This window comes from Lichenostomus cassidix, chromosome 2, assembly GCF_008360975.1.
Source record: "Lichenostomus cassidix isolate B80296 chromosome 2, HeHo_3.0, whole genome shotgun sequence".
In the NCBI taxonomy this organism is placed as follows: domain Eukaryota; kingdom Metazoa; phylum Chordata; class Aves; order Passeriformes; family Meliphagidae; genus Lichenostomus; species Lichenostomus cassidix.
In genome coordinates this window covers 79,889,197-79,912,025 of record NC_139482.1, presented here as the reverse complement: position 1 = coordinate 79,912,025, position 22,829 = coordinate 79,889,197, and the positions used below count along the sequence as shown (strand labels likewise).

The 22,829-nt window shown below is 38.2% G+C and overlaps 1 protein-coding gene across 5 annotated transcripts in view; it reads right to left on the bottom strand.

Moving 5' to 3' along the window:
- Positions 1 to 22,829, bottom strand: part of CTNND2 (catenin delta 2) — a 638,189-nt gene that overhangs the window by 84,669 nt on the left and 530,691 nt on the right. For all 5 annotated transcript variants that reach the window (XM_085052133.1, XM_085052132.1, XM_085052134.1 and 2 more), the window contains 2 exons: positions 11,067 to 11,184; positions 7,788 to 7,973 (listed from right to left, as the gene is read on the bottom strand). In XM_085052133.1, coding sequence (XP_084908259.1) covers positions 7,788 to 7,973; positions 11,067 to 11,184 — 304 coding nt within the window. The remainder of the gene's footprint in view (positions 1 to 7,787; positions 7,974 to 11,066; positions 11,185 to 22,829) is intronic.

Below are 22,829 nucleotides of genomic sequence, written 5' to 3'. Positions count from 1 at the left end.
TGAAATGCACCGAATGTACCAGATCCACCCATATGTGCATATGTGGAAGTACAATTTTTTTTTTTTTATTTTTATGCTCAGGTATTTAAACTCTTATGACCCAAGGACTACTGAAAATCAGCTGATATAAATAGAGCCCTATATACATGTTCATGCTGTGATAGTACATATAAAGCACTAGAAATGATCTAGCAGATAAATTAATATTTAATGTTGTTTTGCCATTCTGCCCAATAATGAGAAAACATTAAAAAAAAAAAAAAGGGAGACTGCATTTCCCTGCCTTTCTTGCAACTCACTTTTAGCATGCTTGCAGTAATTTATCACCAACTGTGAGGGAAGACCTTTTTCTCAAGACACTGTGATGCCTCAGAGCCCGTACAGTAATGATGAAATTCTTTGGTACCACACATGCATGTGCAGTGAAGGCACAGGAAATTCAGTGGCCCTGGAAAATGTCCTGCACTGTTCTTCAGATGCAGTGTGTGTGCCCAGAGCAGCTGAGTGGCTGCACAGGGAGGGTGTCACTGTTTACCACGCCATGCTGGTTTTTGCTGGGGTAGAGTTAATTACCTTCACAGATGCTGGTATGGGGCCATATTTTGGATTTGTGATGGAAATAGTGTTGATACCTCAGGGCTGTTTTAGTCACTGCTGAGCAGCGCTGACACAGCCTTTTCTGCTCCTCACCCACCCCATCCCACCAGCAAGGAGAATGGGGATACACAAAGAGGTGGGAGGGGATACAGTCAGGACAGCTCACTCCAGCTGACCAGTGGGACATTCCATACCACATGGTGTCATGCTCAGAATATAAAGCTGGGGGAAGAAGAAGGAAGGGATGATTGCATTTGGAGTGATGGCATTTGTTTATCCAAACAATTGTTATGCATAATGGAGTCCTGCTTTTCTGGGGATGGCTGAACATGGGAAGTCTTCACGCCTGCCTATGGGAAGTGGTGAATGAATTCCTTCCTTTGCTTTGCTTCCATGAAGGGCTTTTGCTTTCCCATTAAACTATTTTTATCTCAACCCACACATTTTCTCACTTTTACTCTTCCTCGCCCCCACCCCACTGCGCGAGCGGCTGAGTGGGTTTAGCTGCTGACTGGGGTTAAACCACGACACCTGCTGTGCCTGTGGCAGCCTCTTTCCTGCAGAGCTCGGTGGCTTCTGGTGTCTTTTATGCAGCTGAGACCAGTGCCTGAAGCTGTACAGTCCAACTGTTGCAGGGCACATAGAACTGACACAGGTAAGCAAAGAAGCTATGGCAAAGGAGATTTTTCCGATCTTCATTCATTTATTTTGTATGTCATAAACATCAATTGCCTGAGCAAAAAAAAATTTTCCCCAAGTGGTATTAGAGTCCATATCTAAAATAGTGGTTAAGGCACAACAGAAGTTGCTTTGCAGTTGACATTGCTAAATATTAATGAGCTGAGGCAGCATCCTCACCCATTAAATACCTCTACCCAGTAAATTACTGGAAGAATTACTGTACTGTTGCAGCATCAGGAATGATCAGGAAGGTCTATTTGAGATAGACTGGGGCTGCAGTAGGAGCCTCTGAAAAAGAGGATGACTACATGCAATTACTCTTCCTAGCTTATACTAAGGAGGAAAAAAAAAGTCATAAACAAATATTCCTTCCAGGCTTCCCTCCTTCAGCTGAAATTACCCACATATATTGTGGTCAAAGCTGACAAACCACTTGTTACGTGGGTGAGATACAAATCTCTCATTTCCTGAGACTGGTGCAAAGAAAGGATGAAAGTCTAGAAAAATAAAAACCCAAATACCAAGATCTTTTAAGAACAACAGACTTCCAATAGTAAGAGTACTCTAATAAAATTTTCCAAATTTTTGTATTAGTAAGGAACTTTGAGAGGAGAAAATGATCACTCATCGAGATGCTCTCCTGTGCCGCACACCAGATTATCTACCACCTCTTTCCCATTTTAATGAGAGCAAGTCCATATTCATAGTGCAATAGTACTGAATACTTGGAAAGGCTTCAACTCAATAAGAGAAGTACACTCTGCAAATTTTGGAGTTTGTACTAACAGCCTCAAGTTGATGGGATTTGCTTTTAAATAGGTATCACATGACAATAGATTTTCCTGTGATAATAAAACAATGGTGTTTTATTTCAATTTATCACACATGAATACTTCCTTTCCCCCAGTCTGTACCAAGTACCAATACTGAAAAAAGAAAATTTAGGAAAAATTAAAACAAACCTCAACAATCTCTAAAACCATCTGGACCTCTCTCCAATGATCCTAGACATTTGGTATAGTCTGATAACACTGTAGCTATGCTCCTTGAGGCAGCAGTGACAAAATGCATATAAAGCAATTACACAGTGCTTACTAAAACCATTTCTGAAATGCCAAAGACTTTTAATCTATCAGGCCTGCTGAGAAGGCACTGGTATCTCATCCTGCATGTCTTAGTGGCTGTGATAGTCTCCACCAGTTGTCTCTAGAGATGTCAGTCCAATAACCTCTTTTGTACACCTTTGTTTAAGAGGTGCATTGGCCAATGCCATCAAGAGCAGAAATCAAAAATCCGGCAACAAAAACTCACCAAAGTCACAGAGCTTGCTTTCAGGGATGATGAGAATCCATGCAGCTGATAGAAAGGTGGCAGGAATACCACTATTTACATCAAGTCAAACTAGAGTTTAGACATCTAGGCCTAAATAAAGGTGTTGAATATAATTGAAGGTGTCAAGTGACACAGAGCCTACAGGAGTATGGTAGGAGTGGGCAGATCTCATTGCATAAATAATGGTGCCCTCCCCAGTTTGATACAACAACATTTACAATTGTGTTTGAAATGCTTTCAAAACATTTCAGTATTGAATCATTATAATTAATCTCAGATAATAATAAATCTAAACTGTACTTTAATTTATACATTACACTCTTTAAATAGTTGTCAATGCCTTTATTCAACTTTTTTATATTATGCTTAGCTACGAAAAAAAAAATCAGTTTGTGCATTTTGTCTTTGCTTAAAACCAGACCCCTCCCAAATAAAGGGGGATAGAGCTAAACTCAGGCAAAACAGTCCCTGGCATGTTACTACATGCCCTTCTCCTCTCCACATAAAGCTGAAGCTAACTGGCTTTGCAGTATATTCTGCAAATTGACAAATTCAAATTATGTTTAATAACCCTGCAGTTTTGACTTTCAAAACAAATTGGCCATACATGACACTGAGAAGCTCATAGAGTATCTGGGAAGATGCTGTGTAGGCAAGAAAGAAAGTAGAAATGGTTTTCAAGAAGCTCTGTAAGGAATCGCTCAAGATAGTTCATTCTTGAGACTCAACACTTGGCATAACCACCTTGTGCAAGACAAGGAGGCAACAAGTAGAAACAGTATTCTTTCTGAGCAAGGACATACTGGCAACACAGCCTTTCATCCCTAATCTCAGCTCAAATTATAGGTTAAATGCAGGAGCCACCACCATATCTCTGTTTCTGTGCTTATTAGTTTGGTGTGGCTTGGTAGAGTACACCACTTGGTGGTCTTGGTAGAGACCACTTGGTAAAACAGTGGTCTCACCACATGAAAAGACATATCTGGCAGGTTTATTTTTTATGCTTTTTGAAGTTTTATTGCCTTAAACCTGCTATTTCACCTAGATAGAAGAATTTATAGGCCATTTAGCAAGCATGCTGAAGAGGTGTGCCAGTCAATTCTTAATGATATATATCTTGAAATGTTGCTGTTATACCTTAAGGCTCCTGACAGAAGGTGAAAAAGAAGGTCAGGCTCATTTCAGAAGTGTCGCTTCCAATCAAAAAACAGACTTTGGGCTAGATTCTGGTTTGACAAGAATGATCACGGATGGGGAACTTGAGAGGAGCATGAAGCCAAGAAGTCAACCTGTTTTTCTCAGGCAAGAAAGGAAAAGAGATGAAATAGCACCACATGTATACATAATGGGCTGCATAACAAGAAATAAAATAAGGATTAATGACAACTCCCTGATGTTTTTCTACTGAAATTGGACCATACACCCTATTTTCTCTAACTGCTTTTTGTCATAATCCTTGTTTCTCATACAGCTTGAAGAATAAACCTGTTGGTAGCAGTGAGCATTCCAGCAGCATGAACAACAATGGAAAGACCAGTTTCCATCTGAAGAGTGACACAATACAAGGCAGAGAGGTTGATGTCTGCAAGGTCCTAGTCAGAGATGAAGGCTCTGTGGCTGGAGAGCTTATTGGGGTGAGGGTTCAGTACCAGCTGATCGCAGGTAAGCAGCACAGAAAAACTAACGAACAACACTGACAGCAGAGAATTACAGTCTTAGAGGTTTGAGAGAGAAGTCAGGTTGAGTCCCACTAATTTTTCTTGAGACCTTAACAGAAGTTTTGCTTTCTGTTTTTTCATAGATAAAACCAGTGCTATACCTAGATTTTATTACAAACCTTTAGCAGGTTTAGGCCTCTTCTAACATTGAATTTGTGTGACAAAGCAGATGTCTCAGGAACCTCTCTCAGCTCTAGTGAAATGATTGTGGGCTCTTTTACACCACCCACCTTTATTCTGAATTGAGGAGAACACTTGTTTCCTCTGATCCTAAGGAAACTCCTTAAGTAAAGTAATTTGAAAGGTGTCATTAGACCTATGATCTGAACAAAGACACATCTCTTACTTGATTTCAAGATGTACAGAAGTTGCCATTGGTATAGACAAGTGATGTAATTAATAAAAAATAAATTCCAGTTTTTTCTTGAAAGCCCTTTGAAAGAAGCCACATTTTATACTACCACTTAATTCTGCTCTTCTCTTCAAATAACTTACTTGTGACTACAACTGAAACATAACCTAGAAAAACTGGGATAATTGCTTCCTAAATCATAAAAAAGAAGAAATTAACTTCTACTTTCATTATAGAGAAAACCCATGAGAAACTGACTTTAATATCAATTTTTTCCTGTTTTATGGTTTAAGAAACAAACTCCCCAGCTCTGTGAGGGGCTTTTTTTTAAGTATGGAAAACTGTAGCTTAATCCACATCCTTTGTCTAAAATGATACATCTCTTTTTCTTTTGCAACTACAATGGTTTTGCTACTGTTTTTTTTTACTAACACTTCTATTCAAAACTTAAAGACTACCTCATAAATGCATAAATGGAGTTCAAGTAAATATATGTAATAAGGAAGAAACTAAGTTACAGTGATGATAGTGTAATAGGAAAACTTCCAAACTGCATTCACTAAAATCTGAACGTATTTTTTCTCCACACTGTTGCGTAAATCTTAACTTCTGAGGAAGACTGAAACAGCAATTTTGTTACTCAAAAACCCCATGTACTGCCAAAACAGGGAAATATACCAATATGCTCAACAGATATTTTCTGGGCACATAAAATGTAGCAACCACAGACTGGATACTACTCCCCTGTACTGAGGTGTCACAACTGATAGGGATGTGCCCTGTGCTTTGCCTGAAAACATAAAATTTGCAAATATTAAAACAACCACAAAGACAAAGAAGCAGAAAGAACATAATTTTTTACACAGTTGGACAATTGTGTCCACAACTGAACAAGCTCCTCTGAACATACTTCTCTACTTATTTTTGCAAAATAAATGGACAAAAAAGTTACATTTACCTTTATAATAGTTTGAGTTATGTTATTAATATGTATGTGGTTACATGAAAAATATTGTTTTTCTTTTCCATTTTTGAGGTTAACTTGGGAGAGCTGTTTCTGGAACGGTGACCTTGCTCCTATTGTTTTTAGTGGCATACTAGTTAACTTGATAATGTATTAATTTTATAATATACTTCAAAATATTTCACGTGTTCAACAAACATTGAGGATTATGGGGTGAAAATAAGAAGAAGGCTCACAAGGCTCCCTTAAAATTCTTGACCTGAATAGTATCCACATGCGAGAATATGGCAAGATGAAGTAGGATGTCCAGATTTAATGGAAATTAGATGAAAAAAGGAAACATAATTAGAAAAATATTTCTACTACTTTTAAGGCAAAGCAGTCCTATGCACAACAGAATCAGTTCTAAGAAGAGTAAATTTACATCCTTGGCACAGAAAAGCTCAGAGATTATTAACCTGACAATATGTGTGTTGTTTTACTTTTCTTTGGATTTTAAAAATTATATAAAACTCTTTTATTAGGCAAACACAAACAGCTCTGAGGAAACCTTTACCATGACGTGTGCTGACAATGAGCACTTGTAGACACAGACAAAAGATATCTAAGAGCCAGCAAAAGCATGTACATTGTAAAGGTAACCCGCCAGAAGAGCTCAGCTCTTTGGCCTGGAGGAGCAAAAAAATGTTTTATAGGGAACTGTTAAAGTACAGAGATGCCCTATGGGAATACTGAAAGAGTCAACAGAACAGAGTTAGAAGTATGACTCTGAGATCCAAAAGTCACACAAGAAATGTAAGAGGAAGACTTAAAAAAGACTTTAGATAGTGAATGTGTGTGCATGTGTTAGTAAACAGAACATCAAAGAGCAAGCCAAGTTGCAGTGTGACGCATTCATATCCAGACATGCTATTTTTTGCTCCTGCACTTTGAATAACTGCAAGCCTAGTGTGTGAGAAGTGTTAATTCAGGAACAGGGACGATGACTGCTTTATGGGGTAAAATTAGTTTGCTTTGACACTTTTAATCTCACTGTAGCCTAATACAGGAATCCCAACAAAAGGCTATAATAAATTCAAGTTATCTGATGACGGGGTGTTTAACCACAAGAGTAGGTGAAATTTAAGTCTTACTAGTCATGAGTGCTGCATTTTTCAGTATCCAAGTTTTGGCTTAGTAATGGTGCCATAACTTTTCCACATTAATACAATTTGGCTTTATGAGCTCAGGAGTATTTTCAGTACTTGTTTACACCATTTATTCAAATACCCTGTGCACCTAATTGCTTACTCAAATAAATATTTCCTTTGAGCAATGTGAAACAGAAATAAATTACAATCCAAAAAGGTGACTAAGTGTAGGAAGAGGTGGAAAACTAACTGCTGCCAGCACAGGCTGTTTGAAAAAGCCCATAAATCAGTAGCCATTCTCATTGCAATTTACTATGTGTACTGATACAACAAAGTCTTTCTTTGCAATATAATTGTCAGTATTCCCCAAATGATAAGTTCTTAATGGGAAAAAAAGGAGATAAATACACTTTCAAAATCAACCTACCCAAAATTATAACCTGTCAAATAACTTGAGGAAGAAATCAAGACCTTACTTTTCAATCTTTCTTTGGTAACAATATTAAATATAATAAAATATAAATGCTTTTTTAACATTCACTCATACTACTTGATCCAGTCCAGTACAGTTTTCTCTCAACATGCTGAGGCACAGTATAAGACCAACTTTAAGACAAGTTAAGTGTATATGTATAAGCCTGATGTTTGTTTGCATCAAAGCCTTCCTACACACACGTGGCTCTGTGGAAGTACAGTATAAACTATATGCAGATTACACTTTTCATTAGAAATGGCTTCATTTTAAAGAGCATTTTACAGTGTTTATGGCATTCACAGAGTACACATGACTACAGTTTCCAAGTGCACCACATAATGTACAGCTTTCTCAACCAAACAGATTTCATTACTCCAGAGCCATATTCTGCTTTAAGCTCTCAGCTAATTAACAAGTGCAACAGTTTTCTATATTATGCGTCATGCATTTAATTTCTAATACAGTGCGTTAATTATTTATATTTTTGATGATGGGCACTTCAACTACTCACAACGCAGCTGCAAATAACTTTCATTACCTGATCTTGTGATTTCTTTTTCTTCTTCTTCTTCCCCCAGCACCCTGAACTCTCTGCGTCTTTTCCATTGGCATCACCACAGAGTAATCCATCAAGTTCATCTGTTCCCATCTGCTGTCCCTGAGATGTTTCTGCAGCTAGCCTGTATGAGAGGTTCCTCAAAATGCACACACAGTTTTCAACGGTCTGAAAAGTATGACAAAAAGAAAAATGCAGAAAACAAAACCAGAAAATATTAAAATTCTCTCCTTTCTCACTCTGAATACAAAGCAGAAGGAATTTCATCTATCTTTGCACATGCATTTTCTCAGCATAATTCTTATGTGCACATTTTGAGTGCTCCCTGGGTTATCACAGTTTAAGAGATTCAGAAATTTTTATGGTAACAAATCAGTAGTCTGGACAACATTTTTCTGGGAGTTTTTTTACTGTCATTCTGAATTTTATGCTGGAGCCCCATGTGAAACAAATGTCAAGGTAAAAAAGTAATCAAGAGAACCTGAACACTCCGAATGTCAGCGAACTACCACCTCAGTGAATAGAAAATGCTACAAACAGAAAACGGCAATTGATTCTGGGATTGGTTTTGTCCTTTTAAAGCCAGAAATAAGTATTTTTCTGGCATAAATTCTATGTAAATTACCATAAAATTTGGATTTGAGTTCCATTTCACAAGTACTTGTAGCATGAAGAGATGATGTTTATCCAGTCCCAGAAGGAGGACTAGAAATCTGAGTCTTGCTGCTTTTACTGCTTCTAGCCAGGCTGCAGTCAGATATCTTGTGTGCAGCCTTTCCCTCTCATCCATTTATCCCCCTAATAGGTTGTGCCTTCTGTAGAAGATGCAAGCAGGAATCCATAAATGGATGAGACCCAGTGGAGGAAAATTCACTTGTAATTCAACCTGATTTCTGCAGGTCTAAAAGAAGTTCAGTGTAGATGTGAAACCTACTCTTTTAGCTGCTTCAGTTTGGTTTGATTATCCCTAATAAGAAGGGTATGAGCTTAATTTTCCGCATGCAAGGAAAGCATGGTTAAAAAAGCCATTCTCCATCTATTTATATTTATTTCAACTGTTCCTAATGCTCCACAGACATAAAAAGCAATAGCCACTACAACCCTGCTCTTTTGCTCCATTAACAAAGATTGGAATGATTGTGAGGCTTTCAGCTCTATCGTATTCTGCCATATTCACCAGTGAGGCAAACACATGGAACTTCCTTTACTTTCATGTATGGCATGAGCTCCTGCCAGGTGTGCATTCAGCACACATTTTTTGTCATGACACCAAGTTCCAGAGGTGATATTGAATTCAGATTCATCTACATAGGAACACTTATTTATCCATTTTTTAACAGATGAAATTTCACAATTTCACAATACACTTGTACTAAGTTGAAATTTCTGTCAAATACATAAACACATGTAGAAATATATATGTGCATTTGTGTGTCTGTGTGTCTAGAAAGTGTTCTTAGGGCACCTTTCATAGCTGAAAGCTTTGCAAACATCACAGTGACCATAAATATTTTTTAAAGTTTGCTGCCCCTTTGATTCTTTCAAACATCATCACACAGGAATTTTATTCACTTTTGATACAGTATACTGAAGTTGAAGCTTTGCATTTGTTCTTTAGGATCCCAAGCTTTAATTTTCCTTTTCACATATCATAGTTTTTGCATTTGAAATTCTAATTTTGTGGAAAACATAAGCTGAGTTCATTATGACGACAATGTTATCTTAAACTAAAAACTGGTAAGCAAACTTCCAAGGCTCAAATGCAACCAACACCTTCAATACCAAGGTGAACTTTTACAAGCCAAGACAGCTGGTTCCAACCACACAGTTGGACAGACTTCACTCCTTCTTGACTTTCGAGGATCCTTGTACTCCTTATTCTGCTTTCAGTTTCATCATAAGGGGGCTAAGTTCAAGTTCACTAGTATTTCTACTCTAGCTACTTTTAAACTATGCTGAAGCTAATGAAGATAAAAACCCTCCAGTGTTTGGGGACTGCTCTGCAGGAAGTGTCTGGGTGGGGTAGTGGAGGTTGGCGACAGCCAACCTTGCCCCAGACGCTGCTGCCAGGTGTGGTGCTTGCCTTGTGGGTGGATGTTCTCCAAGCATCCCTCTACTAAACTATTAATGGAAAATTGCTTGCAAACTAATGGGTTGTGGGATTTTTGGGGTGTTTTGAAGGTGTGTGGGGCTTTTTGTTTGTTTTTTGTCTTGTTTTGGGGTTTTTTTTGGTTGGTTTTTTTTTGTTTTGTTTTTGTTTCTTTTTAAAGAAAACAAAGCCATGGTGTTAGCCCAGTATCTCATGCTATGAGCCTTTCTTAATTCCTCTCTCTGCCCCCTGAATTGACAAGCAAATTCCATCTATTTGATTCAGCTGGTGACCAGAGACGCCTGGAGATCATCCCTCTCAAATCTATAAATCCATGGAGGTCCATGGCTAACTCTGTGAAGTATTATTTGGAAATACAAACCCAGTAGGCATTAAAACCTTGCTGCATGAAAGGCTGCTCTCCCGCAATTCCTAGGAGTTTGCAAATGGACCAAGGTTGCCCTAGAGCAGCAACTGTAGTTAATTTAGCACCATATACTGAAAGCAAAAGAAACTGGCCTTTTTCTTCTTCTCTGGAATACTTTAATGTATTACAAATCTTCAATTTGTAAATGCTTGGAGTCTTTTTAATTAGGAAGTGCCTTTCACCTCTGGACAAGCTTGTTCATATCCTAGTATTTTAAGAGAAGTAAAGTTGATATAATGAGGCATCTTAACACAGTTGTTACAGAAAGCATTCAATGACCCTCTTCAAAGATGAAACTATGTTGGTTTTACTGCAAAACTGCCTATTAATTGCCCAATTTTTCTTGGCTTGTTTGCCTTCTAAGCCTACCTCACTGTTAGCTGTGTCTCATACTGGGTACCGAAAATCAATTTTAAGGTAAAACTGGCAGAGCAATGTGAGGAACTTTACATGGAATATGATATATTTGCTCTTCTTAAACCAGTATCATATTTTCTACTTCAATAATTCAATTTAGAGGATGACATACTTACCTGTGCACACTACATGGGTAGACACAAATACAATGCTTAGTACACTAAAATAAACAGCTCAGCAGAAGAAAAAGGAAAAGATGGGCTAAATTATGCTTTGCGAAGACATTCCTCACAATGCATTAAAAAAAATAACGAAAAAACTGTCTCTTTATAGTCCCCATGTACCCTGAATACCTGGATTTGCTGCTGAAAAGACAAAGATGACAAACCTTACTATCAATTTCACTGCTCCCCAGAGCAGACTGGATCACGTACAGCAATGCATCTGTCAGGCCATCACACTCCCTCATTCTTCTGCGGGCCTCCTCTCCAGCAGAGCTGACATTCCTGCAAGGCAACAGCAAGGGTCACTATCTCCACAGCTCCCTGCCCGCCGCCCGCCTGAAACCTTCTCACAGTTCACAGACAGATAAAACACATGTTTTCTTTTCTCCTTTCATCAGTTCAGAGCTGTGAATAATGGAGACAGCTGCGAATGAGCTCAGGAAATGTAACGCAGAGGGGAACCAATGGAAGACATCAGGTCCTCCACAGGATGGGGCTGAGTGGCCAAGCAGCATGCGCCCACCTGCATGGGGAGACTCGTGGCCCACTAAAATCTGGAGAAGGGCTGATAATCTATCTATCTTTTTTTCATTCTTTCTTTCTTTCTTGGTTTTATAGTACTGAGAAAGCATATTTAAAACATGCATATGTACATATAAATCAGGATTTTAGAAGTCTAGAGGTTTTGCCAAATGTACCTCCTAGGAATTGAAGAGCCCAGTAGTTAGGGCTCTTAATCTGAGAGAAAAATATTATCAGAGCATAATATAAAACACCTGCTGTTGCTTGCTTCTTATTTTACGAGTGTTTCCTTTTCTCTTTCATTTTGAGAGAATATTAATGCCTCAATCTTCTTTTCACGTAGTTGTAAGTTGTTTTACATTGCAAAACTTAAGGCCTCTGATTACTATAATAATATTGTAATACTTGTGTTCCTTAGACTGGGCCAGAGGGCCTTCTGAACACATTTATACAAACACAATTAAAGCAAATTTTACTGCATAACAAAATGTGTCATAAAGTTCAAAGTCCTAGTACACAAAGAAACAAGTATGTATGATTGAGCATATACAAACAGAATCTCTATTTGCTAACACCAAGTCTCCCAGAGAAAAACTGCATATGAATTTGCATAGCAGGTTGATTTGGAAATGGGTAAATTAGCAATCTCAATAATGGGGAAAAATGTTTCACATAGTCTGCTTCAGTAGGGGAAGACAACCCTTTGCTGAGGTGGCTCATCTATAGCTCTTCTTCTCCCCACCACTACAGTTTATACAAAGGAAGAACATAAAAGAACACACCCCAAACCTATGTATTTAATGCCACTGTGTGGAAATGGAAGGGAGGACGTTGGCACTTGAGTTTGGGAAGAAGGCAAGGCACGTTCTATCTTTTATGCCATTTTCTACGACCTTTGCATTAAAGATGGAAAAAGCACAGGAATCCTGGGAGGGGGAAAAGAATTTCAGATGGAGGAAGAGGAGAGAACATAGGCATAGGTTTCCTTTCAAGTTTTTCTCTGCTGTACCTACTTCATCCTGTTCTGCCTCCTTATTATTTAAAAAAAAAAAAAAAAAAAAGCATTTCCATTCCCCCAAAGCAACAAAGAGTCCTATAACTGGACAATCCCCTAGCCCCTCCAATGCAGGCTCCTAATTGACTCAGTTCCCTAACCATACATGATTTACCATCTATATTTCCATGTCCACATAGTCCTAATTAGTCCTGCTCTCCCACACAAACTGGCCCAATTAATTCAATATTGTTCCCTTCACCTTGGCAGACAGCTTGACAGAAACCATATAGGCCTGGAGCACTGGAATTAATTCCTGTATCTTTCTAGCAAACAAATTCATCCTCCTTGAGACCCCTCATATTTTGCCACGTTACACATCAGAAGTCTGCCTTTCATAACAGCTTACAAGTTTTGTGTTGTCTGGTTGCTCTGGTCCCTAAACTCCATGCCTCTTCCCCTATCTTTCTGCTGCTATAAGATCAGCAGGTGAGAGGTTTTCCTCCAGTTCATGGGGAAACCTTCTTCTGTCATCTAGGAAGTAGGGTTTGGAGAACACCAAGAGGAAAAGCTCTCTCCCTTTGAAGTGATGGAAACTTCTTACCTTCGTGTGGCAGAAATAAGAAGGTAAAAATATAGAGCATGTTTTTCCCCAAACGGTGTCTGTGCCCTGTATTTGCAGGGCTGGGGATTTCACCTAAGGTAGAGCAGATGATCCCCTTTTACAGGCAGCAACTCCACTGAAATTCTGAACAGAAAGAACATGTAGGAAAAGAAGAATCGTGGATTGGAAAAGTACATTGTGGGGTATTACAGTGAGGACAAGAAGGATTACTGGACTTCTATCTGAAATTACTTTCTCTTACCCTCTAGGATAATAAAGACAGAGGTAGCTAGATGAATGTGGATACAGAAAGGGTGTTGAGGCACTGGAGGAGGTTACCCAAAGAAGCTGTGGATATGCCATTCCCTGGCAGTGTTCAAGATCAGGCTAGATGGGGCTTTGAGCAACCTGGTCTACTGGAAGGTGTCCCTGCCCATGAGAGGATGTTAAAATTCAATTGCCTTTAAGATGCCTTTCAATCCAAACCATTTTATGATCCTATGACTCTATGATGAAGAGAGTTGTAACCATCCCTACACAAGTAACGGCACAAATTATAAGGAAGCCAAGGAAGAATTCTCAGCACAGCTTCAAATCTTTGCACCACTATGAAAAAAAAGCTGAAATATTCCTGAATCCTTTTAAGCAGAGCTAGATCTTACAGTCTATACTAAAATAATGTATCTAGGCTTCTTTATTTTCTATACTTACACTGCGCAAGCTTTCAAGACAGACTGACTTAGACATCAATAGAAACAGAGAGATATATTCTCCCTGATCTTCTCATTGACGTGATTTTTCCTTCTCTCTATCATGGCCAAATGCATGTCACCTTGACTGCCCAGAGCCTGCAGAGACTGTCAGCCTCTCAGTTCCTCTCCAAGTTCACCACAAACTCCTCCTCACCAAGACAGCAATGCAGACAACCTTACAGTCCCAGAGCTGCGAGCTGTCTGCCTCATTCATTTCCAGCAAACAAAGAATATGAGGCCTTTACACAAAGCAATACAGACACACCAGGGGCACATCTTGCACAGGCATTGCATTTCTTTGCTCTGTGTGAAGGAGCTGTCGGGTTGGGTTCTTCTGTTTATCATCCTTCCCCATTATGTGCAAGTTGCTCCTGTGATCAAGAGGTGGATATTCTGAATTCCCACAACTGCCTTTCTTTTCCTTACAGATGTTGCTGTTTACTCTGCACTGACTCATAGCTACTACAGCCCTCCCCAAGATATGGTGCACTTATTTACATAGGAAATAGCTTAAAAACTAAGACAAATCCAGACCTTGCATCAACATTTTGGCAGAAATAATCAGTTGATTATCTAAAAAGAAATACATCCCATTATATTGCTAGTCCCATGTCACCGCTATTGAAGTAAACACTGTTAACTGAGATTATTCACAAAGGGTCTCTAATATCACCTTGTTCAGGCTATGTAGTTCTGCAAAAGAGAAGCAAGTTCCAGATTGCATGAGCTGTCAAAGAAAACACACTGCCATTTTAATTTTATTTCTCATCATTAACTTGAACATGCTGTAGCTGTCAGTGTGACAGGGAGTAAGAAATGATTTATCATTTGTGAATTTACAGGTCATTGTGCAAGTGTTAAATTGGAGCATTACTAGTATCTACTGTTGGTAAGATGTCCCACTGAGTAAGTGCATATTTCTCCAGTGTCATTTCTCAAACAGGCGAAACCATGTTTTCTGGATGTTTTAAGAGATGTGGAGATATGACGCACAGGCTTGCCGGGAAAAAATACTTTTCCATTGTGAGTGCAGCCCAGCTTGATCACCATGTGTACTTTGATTCATTGTGTAAGTTCTGCTTACAGGGTATATGTGTGCTATAAGCTGTCACTTTGAATCTAATGGGGCAAGGAGTCCTTCAGACTGCTGTAAACCAGTAAAATGATTTTCAAGTGGAATCCTGTCACACAGGAATACCAGGAATACAGAGTCCTGAAGAATAACTGTGAGTTTAGTTAGAAGGTTCCACTTAGACCTCTCAAACCCAGCTAATGTAAACTGCTATTTCTCAAGAGAGGAACACTAGGAACAGAGAGTCAGAGCAAGGGCTCAGACCCATGGCTCATCAAAATGCTTTTCTGAACAAATGGCAGACCGATTTTGCTAATTACCTAGGAATGTGAAGAGAGCTAAAACAATCCAGCTTCAGTTTCATGTTTCATGAAAGCTTCAGCTTCAGTTTTCATGGGAAAATGTGCTAACTATCATATCCTCACCTGATAACTAACAGCAGTCATGATCCTCCACAGCTAGGGTGTGTCAATCCAAGGCTCTAGGGATATGAAGGGTGTGGTATAAAGGAGTGCACTGTGCAACACATACCCCACCCCTGTCAATCCTGGCACTCGCATTAATTATTCAGTGCAATTGTTAGATTTTGCAGTAGGGGAAGATTGGTGGTGTCAAGCAATTTCCTTCTCCTTTAGGGTCATTTTCCATACACTCATACAAACTGTGGGAGATTCAGAGCAATGTCCTTATGATTCTAGGATAACTAAGTACACCTGCCTTATACAGGGGAGGGACATTGATTTCTACGGAAAGATCATCCAGAAAGCCAGTGTGCTGAGACATGACCTCTGGATATGGGAATATTTAGCAAGCTGTTTACATTACTCCTGGTGCCAGTTTTACCCATCTCAAAGACAGAATTAAAGCATCTGCACCTGCCCTTCCTATGCATGCTCAGGTCACACCAAGGAGTAGGACCTTTCCTGTAGCAGCTACCAGTCTGTAGACTGCAGCTCTCATTGAAGTCATGCAGGATAATAGTTGAGAACAATTAATCTGCATTTAGCAACGGTGAAATTGAGACAGGCATTCCTCAAAGCCTCAAGATAAAAAGAGAAAGCAAGTTTAGTATCTTGTATATGCAGTAGTTTTGCTCTGGATTGACCTAAGAGGGGACAGACACAGGAAGGATAATTACCTAAATTAGGTGGAAAGCACAAGTTATCTTCAGTATGAAATTTCAGGGGCCTTCCAAGTGTATCATTATTCCAAGAAGTTTTTGTAAAGAGGGACTAATCATAACAGCCTCTATCTCTTTCATCCTTCTACATGTTACAATAGCCACCAAAAAGTGATTTTTCACAGCAAGGGGGAAAGGTTTACATAAATCACGAACTGTACCAACCCAATATTAATGTTATAGCAACTGCAATTGTGTTTCCCTGAGGTTATCAAGGAAGGGAAAACCCCTCAGAATACTGAGTAACTGAGTTAAAACTGGCACACTAAATACTCTTCTTTAAAACATACAGATTTACAAAACACCACCCTGATACTGGCCTCCTCTAGATATGCACTTTTATATGCTGCCTATTTCTATTTCTGTCTGATTGAGCATTTCTCCTTCAGGGACCAAGACTTGTCTCGGGAGCAAGCTGGCATCCCCAGTCCCATCATGGGTACAGTGGTGATGATCCTGTGAGCTGGTCTGCAGTGTATCAGATGATCCCCTAAGTGCTATTGCTTCTTCTGTGCAGTCCCAGCTGTTTCTGTCAGCATTCAGGCTCTTTGCTGCAAGGGTCTAATATAGTGACACAGACAGCAAAATGAAGCAACCAGCACCAAGCATGAATCCATCAGGTGTGCTCAGTGTTGTCAGTAGTCCCTTTACAACCAAGACTTTAGGGGCTTTTTATAATGCACCAGACCTTGAGTCACACTGGCTTATGTGCAAATACTCAGTGCAGCCTTTGGACATAGCATAAATAGGTTAGCTGCAGTAGTTCTGGTTCCTACTGTCACTTTTAGACAAATTCTGATTTTTTATCACTATTTGTACACTTAGACTTCTTTTAATCATCTCTTACTGCTGAAAACTAAACTAGCTGATAAGACTAGCTATTTCTCAGACAAAATAGCAATTTAAACAAGGCAGCGTGACAAATAAGAAAACATGAGATGATTCATTCTTCATTATTAAGAGTTTCTAAGTGTTAAGTTTTCAGTGACTACAAAATCAGCTTATCGTTTGGAAGTAAAAATAAATTAAAATAGATTTTTCAGTCACTGCCACAGATCTCCTGTTAATTTTTCCCAATTTGAATGAGAGTTCAGTGCAGTACTACCAGAATGAGCAAAATTTCTTCTTGCTAAATATTCTTAGCACCAATTACAGCCTTCTTTATCTATAAATTGGTTGTCAGAATTTAGCAATCCTGCATGTGGATTATGAATAACATAGGTTTGGGGGAAAACTGTCTCTTATTTATTAGACTGGCTCAACTGGAGTTAAAGAAGCAAAACTATTTTGTATCAGCAAGGAATTTGGCCTAAGAGAGATCTTTCTGTCTTAGGTATTATTTCACTTTAAAAGAATACGTTGCAATTAGACAAACATCTGACAGTCTAATGTGGATACAGTCTTGGTTATTAACCTTTCTATCAAATGCTATGACAATGTGATTTAGCTCTGATTATTCAGCAGTACCTCTTGTTTTCAAAACATCAGAGCAATTAGCCTACCAAGTCAATCACTCAACAGGTGCCTTTTACTGCTGTGTTTCTTCCTGTCCAATCCTAAGGCTAAATGCATTGTTTTTAATGACTGCTCTGTGATTTGTGAAGCAATTGACTCCTAACACAGTTTTTCGCTATTTTGATACCTTTGAAAGATAAATGACGGGAAAGCACATGAATTGCAATAAACATCTTAAAAGACATTGTCTCCCTAAAAAAATTCAAAACCATCCCAAATTTTCTAGAATAAACAATTTTGGTAAGGGTTTGAAGTATAATCACCCATAGCTTCATCTGAAAGATACAAAATTATTTCTAACTGCCCCTCTCCCCTTTTACTGTGTTTTCATTTGAAGTGCAATTCTATTTAACTACAATACACAGAATTACAGGTAAGGTATTCAGGAAATGTTTTTAACTGTAATATAAAAAAAATCCCACCTGCATCAAATTTTTGTTTTGATATTTAATTTTTCTCACATATAGTATTTGGTTTCAGAAAAATCACCTCAGTCATTAATGCTCAGTTGTTTACACTGCTTTTAATGCACTACCTGTTCATTCAGTAAGAGCTGAAATATTGTGTCACTTCACATGGGAAGACCTGCTGTGGTACAGACTCTGAAGGCCATAATGGGAATAGTTTAAGTATGTCAACGTCAAGGCACTTTTCTCCATTTACAATTGTGCTGTTGCTAAATGGAGCTCTGTATATGTTAAAGACTGGAAAAACGTAAATACAACAGCATTAGCTTTTGATGATCCAGCATTAAATACCAGCATTAACTTGGGCACTTCAGTCCTACAGAACAGAACTGCTGTCCAGGGACTCTGCAACTCTTACTCCTCGCATGGACTGAAGAGCAACAGGATACATCTGTGGAGAAGGATGGAACTGAGGCTGCCAAATGCAGGCATCACTACCTGCTGCCAGCACCCAGTCAAACACCTACATGGCCAGGGGGAGCATGCCCTGAGGAAGAATTACTGGGATCATTCCATCTTTCCTTGTTATCTACTCTCATCACTGTGAGAACTCAAAAATACTGCATCAGATGCTTCAGCATTGGAAAGTAGTCCCTCTTTTTTCATTTTGCTTTTCAACTTGTTGTCTTGTTTAGAACAAAACTGATCAGACATAAATGGTTTTCAATTAACCTCATTCTACCTATTATTTATCAGGTTGTTTTCTTTGAATGCTTATAAATTGGTTTGTTTTGATGTTCTTAATTGCCTTCCTCTACATTAATGATTCAAGCAATTTCTAAAATGTTAAAATTCACGTTATTTGTACATAATTTCTATGTCTACTTTTCTTCTCCACTGAAAGATGAAGTCTGTATTTGCCTGTTTAGGTCTGTGGGAAAAGTCTTTGATTTGCATGAGCTGCCCTAGCAAAAACACTTCCACAAGAATAAAAAATATCCCCTCTTTTTTTTTTTTCTGTAGGCTATAGTCTCAGGAAAAAACTTGGCATTACAACTGCATTCTTAGGAACAATTGAAAAGAAGCAGACAAAATGCTTTAGAGTTCGAAGTAAGCATCAAAGAAATATACTATCTGTAAAAGGCAGTAATTTACTGTGTTTAAAATATTATTCTGAGTGTACTAGCATGTCTCAGCACTGCTGAGAACCCCTATGAAATTGTTTGAATATTATTTCTCTAATATGATTTTAAGCTGTAAAAAAAAAATCACTCTCCTTCAGTCAAAACTGTAACAGACACAACAGCGGGGGAAAAAGGATTTTCATTCATACCTGAAACTTGGAAAAGGAATTGAACCACCTTCACACAATGTGTGAAATTTCATGCCATCCTTTGATGTATTTGACCTTTTTTTTTTTAATCTTAAGAACTACTAGTATCAACAAACGAAAACAAAACCCCTTAGTTTTGACAGTTCTTTCCCCTTGACTTAATCCCAGTGTAGCTCATGTGCTTTTCAGGAACACACACAAGCCTCTTTTCGATATACTCAGAAACATTTCAATGCCTGAGTTGGTTATGATAAAAGTGCAACTTCAGAATCCAGCTTGGGGCAAGAATACATTCCTGACCTGCTTCCAAGTTTTACCTGAAATTGCTTAGTACTAGCAGGCTTGTTCTAGCTACAGAAGACATATTTGACTATAGTCATAGGAAAGCACAAGACCATCACATAAAATTAACAGTTAATTAAAAATTTAAGCATGCTGCTCTTCCTAACAGACCAGTTTGCTTATTTAATGTAACTCCTAAACAATCCATGAAAAAGTTTCACAGGTATAGTTTTTGGAATCAGAAAAAAAACCCCACCCAAAACCTAAGAGCAAATCCTACAGGAAAGACTTTGGGTTATGCATTTTTAAAGTTTATTTGTTAAATATCTTGCCTTCTTAAAGGACTAGTTTGTGCATCTTCTCAAGTAACTATGAATACATGAAGTCCTGAAAGTTTGTACTCTCTGGAGCCATCCCTTGCTCCATTTTAATAATTCACTCAGAATTGGGTCTCCAGCTCCTCAGAAGTCTTTGCACAAAGAACAGCACTGTGCTACCCTACAGAAGCAAAAAAGGAAAGGCATTTGAAGACTGATATCTGTATTAGAACTTTCTCAGTCATTTGAGTGTGTTGCATTCCAGTGAGTCCTGTTGTCCATAAATTCTCCTAACTAACAATTACAAACAAAAAAAGTGCTTTAATGAGTAAATTGTAGGTCCCTGTCTTGCTGATGTTATTACTTGGGTCTCCTTAGTGGCTCATATACACAGTGGAACAGTAAGAAGTCAGTTAGTTTCTCAGAAAAAACAGGCAGTTTACATATCCAATGAATATCCTATTACATGGAGAGAAGTCCATATGCCAGATAGACCCACTGGCCACACAAATTCAGTTTAAGAGCAACCAAATTCATGCAGCAAAAAGCCATGTGCCACAATTGTCAAATTCTTTCTACAACATGATGTCAGAAGACAAAACTGTGATTCAGGTACAAACCCTGTAATTCTGCATCACATTTCCAAATGAAAAAGAGAAATAAAGCTTATTTTAGACATATTAACTTCGGAGAGCATCTGTATGAGGTAAAACTAGTTTAAACCTTGGGATGGGATATCATGACACTGTCATTTTGGTTTCTAACTCTGTTAAACAAGCATTCTACTTGGGCTAGATGACAGCCCAAGAACTATCTAGCTGTATAAATCTGAGAATAAATAATGCCATTAAAGATGAATTTCAGATTCCATTTTGACATGAGATTCTACTTTTAATGCTCTGATTTTCACTTTTCCATTTGATATGGTGATTTTTAAGTTTACACTTGTTACTAAACCAAAACTAAAAGTTTTGGATGAGGTACTACAACATACTGCCTACTCCTTTCTTATACTTTGGTAGACACTTAAGCTCAATAAGTCTGTTTGCCTGCACTCTAAAGTTTGAAACATTTAACACCACTATTAATAATGCATTTCTTCTCAGGTCTTATAAATCGAAGTATTGTAAAGTTATACGGTTCTCTTGCTTTTGTTTTAGAACTCAGTGAAAAAGATAATTGCAAAAATCAGACCATAAACAATGTAAATAGCTATATTTAGCAAAGTTACCAGTCTAAAAATCCTATGAATAAAGATTAGGTTCCAGAAAAAACATAAGCAATAAGCAATCCTATCAACCTGGAGGAACAAACAAATAGGATTGTGATTGCTCAAGTAAGATGATTCCCTTAACCTGCAAAGCAATCTCTCTGTCACATCAGAGTTTCAAGTGCCTTCCTGCATCTATTTTGCAGGCTTGAAAAACCATTATCAGTGCAGTGCCTTGAGAAGAAAGGAGGGTAAATCAGCTGTGGTTGTTGACTAATCAGATGAGCACAATTAATTACAACACCAATCAGTTCATTAGATTATTAGGTTCATCTCTTTTTGATCAGCTACTTAGAAATTTTAATACAGAGGATAAGAAGTCACACAGCAGAACACTCATTAGAGTATCAGAAGTATGAAACACTGCTCTGACTGAAACAAATTAAGTTACAGCATAGAAAAGTAGAGGGCAAATGCTTTTCAGCTGTGTGAGTGCCCATGTTCTCAGTGAATTGACTGCTATAGACATTTCTCTGGCTGGAGAATTGAAATCTGAGAGGCATCTTTCTCCCCTACCAAACTAAAAATCTTTGGAAATGCTGCTTATTATGTCATTTCTCCCCGTTCCTAGTCTAGACTAGTTACCAGTTCATAAGTTTCTTTTACTGTCATGATCTGCATTCTCTGTTACCACCTACTCCTTCACAATTTTCAGTTAGCCATCTCAAAATTAATTTATTATTTGCTCATATTGCTTCTTTCTAGTCACATAATTCATTATATGATTCTGTTCCTGCAAAATTGCATTTTATTATTTCTAGAACAATCTCTACCCTCAATTTTTTTTTATGCTTCAACTCCACTAAAAACATCAAGTTATCTGTGCTGCCTCCCAGTAATAGCATCTCACAGGGTTATGATTTTTTGAGCTAAATACCTGTAAAAAAATCTCATTATCATAACTCACCAAATTGTAAAAAAAAATATAATGTGATGCATAATAAATTACAATTCTAATGCTTTCTCCAAATGTGCCTTCAGCATAAGAAATAAATTTTTGTGTCCTATTTTCATGACAGTTAACCTGAAATTGCCAGTGAGCATCCTACCTCAGATTATGTCACATCATCCTATCTCCAAACGGCTTTATGTGCACACTGAGAGATGATGAAAGAACTGACCCTCTAGCATGCCCTTCAGCCTAATGAGTCATTGTGCAGCACTGCTGCTTGAAATAACCCGGAAAAAAATAAGGGAATCACTCTACCACAAGCCTACTTATCCCCACCTAGTCCATCATACAGAACGATGAACAAACACTCTCTGCTATGAGCACTACTGTTAATGCTCTCTACCCCTCTGGCTTATACCCCAGGGATCGTGTCTGACATCCTGGATCTTCTGCCAGAACAAACTTCTTACAAAACCCTACACTGCTCTGTTTTGATGCCTGGCTCTCTTGTACATCACAGGAATTGCTCAGGAGGCAGGTATTATTTATTGTCAGAGATTTAATTTTTCCCTTTTCATTTTAAAACACACACTTTGAGTCAATTCACTCCTTCCTGTTAAATTAAATGCCAAATTTAAACTTTCCATTGGTGCCTTATGATGCTCGTGAAACTCTTGCATGAGTAGCATACTCTCTACCTTGTTTCCTTCACCATGAAATGTACTGTTATGCTTCAGATATTTCACCCTCCCATCTGAAAAAATATGCATTTGACACATTACTGTAT